The 662-nt window shown below is 63.7% G+C and overlaps 1 protein-coding gene across 1 annotated transcript in view; it reads right to left on the reverse strand.

Moving 5' to 3' along the window:
• The window catches only part of DRC1 (dynein regulatory complex subunit 1), a 30,108-nt gene that overhangs the window by 971 nt on the left and 28,475 nt on the right, over positions 1-662 (reverse strand). The window contains exon 19 of the mRNA XM_009895467.1: positions 148-652. Coding sequence (XP_009893769.1) covers positions 148-652 — 505 coding nt within the window. The remainder of the gene's footprint in view (positions 1-147; positions 653-662) is intronic.

A 662-nucleotide genomic window follows, 5' to 3' on the forward strand; every position in this document is an offset into this window, starting at 1 on the left:
GGGTACAACCACGCCGTGCGCCCGCCAAAGCCGTGCGTTGGCAAGTTTGCGGCAAGGGCGTGCGCGGGCTGCACCCCTTCAGATGCCGGGGTGCTTCTCCGGGCCATCATTCCCCCCACCCCCTGCTTTTCCCGGAGCATCCCTCACCCTGAAATCCGCCGCCACCTCCTGCACCAGCCGCATCTTGTGCCCTTCGTGCTGCTTGGAGCTCTGGCAGATGAAACACGCCAACTCCTTGTCCTCCAGGCAGAAGAGTTTGGCTTCTTCTTGGTGCAGGGGGCAGAGGGCGACCCCCCGGCCCTGCAGCTGTCCTTCCTCTTTGAGGATCATCTCCACCAGGTTGTTGAGGGTGTGGTTGACGCGAAGGTCGTCGAAGGAGGAGGTCTCCTTGCAGACGGGGCAGACGTGGTGTCGGTGTTCCCAGGAACGGCTCACGCAGCCCTTGCAGAAGTTGTGGCCGCAGCATAGCGTCACGGCTTCCCGGAAAGGCTCGTAGCAGATGGGACACAGCAGTTCTTCCTTGAAGGTGGCTGTGGAGGATGAGGCCAAGGCCACCGCGCTGCTGGTTGAGGGTCCGGCTTCCTTCTCCATGGCGCTGGGGAGGGATGGAGGGATGGGGGGAGGCGGGAGAGGGGCTTTCCGGGAGTCCCGGCTGGAACAAC

Source organism: Charadrius vociferus, unplaced genomic scaffold (genome assembly GCF_000708025.1).
Source record: "Charadrius vociferus isolate BGI_N301 unplaced genomic scaffold, ASM70802v2 scaffold41, whole genome shotgun sequence".
Taxonomy (NCBI): Eukaryota; Metazoa; Chordata; class Aves; order Charadriiformes; family Charadriidae; genus Charadrius; species Charadrius vociferus.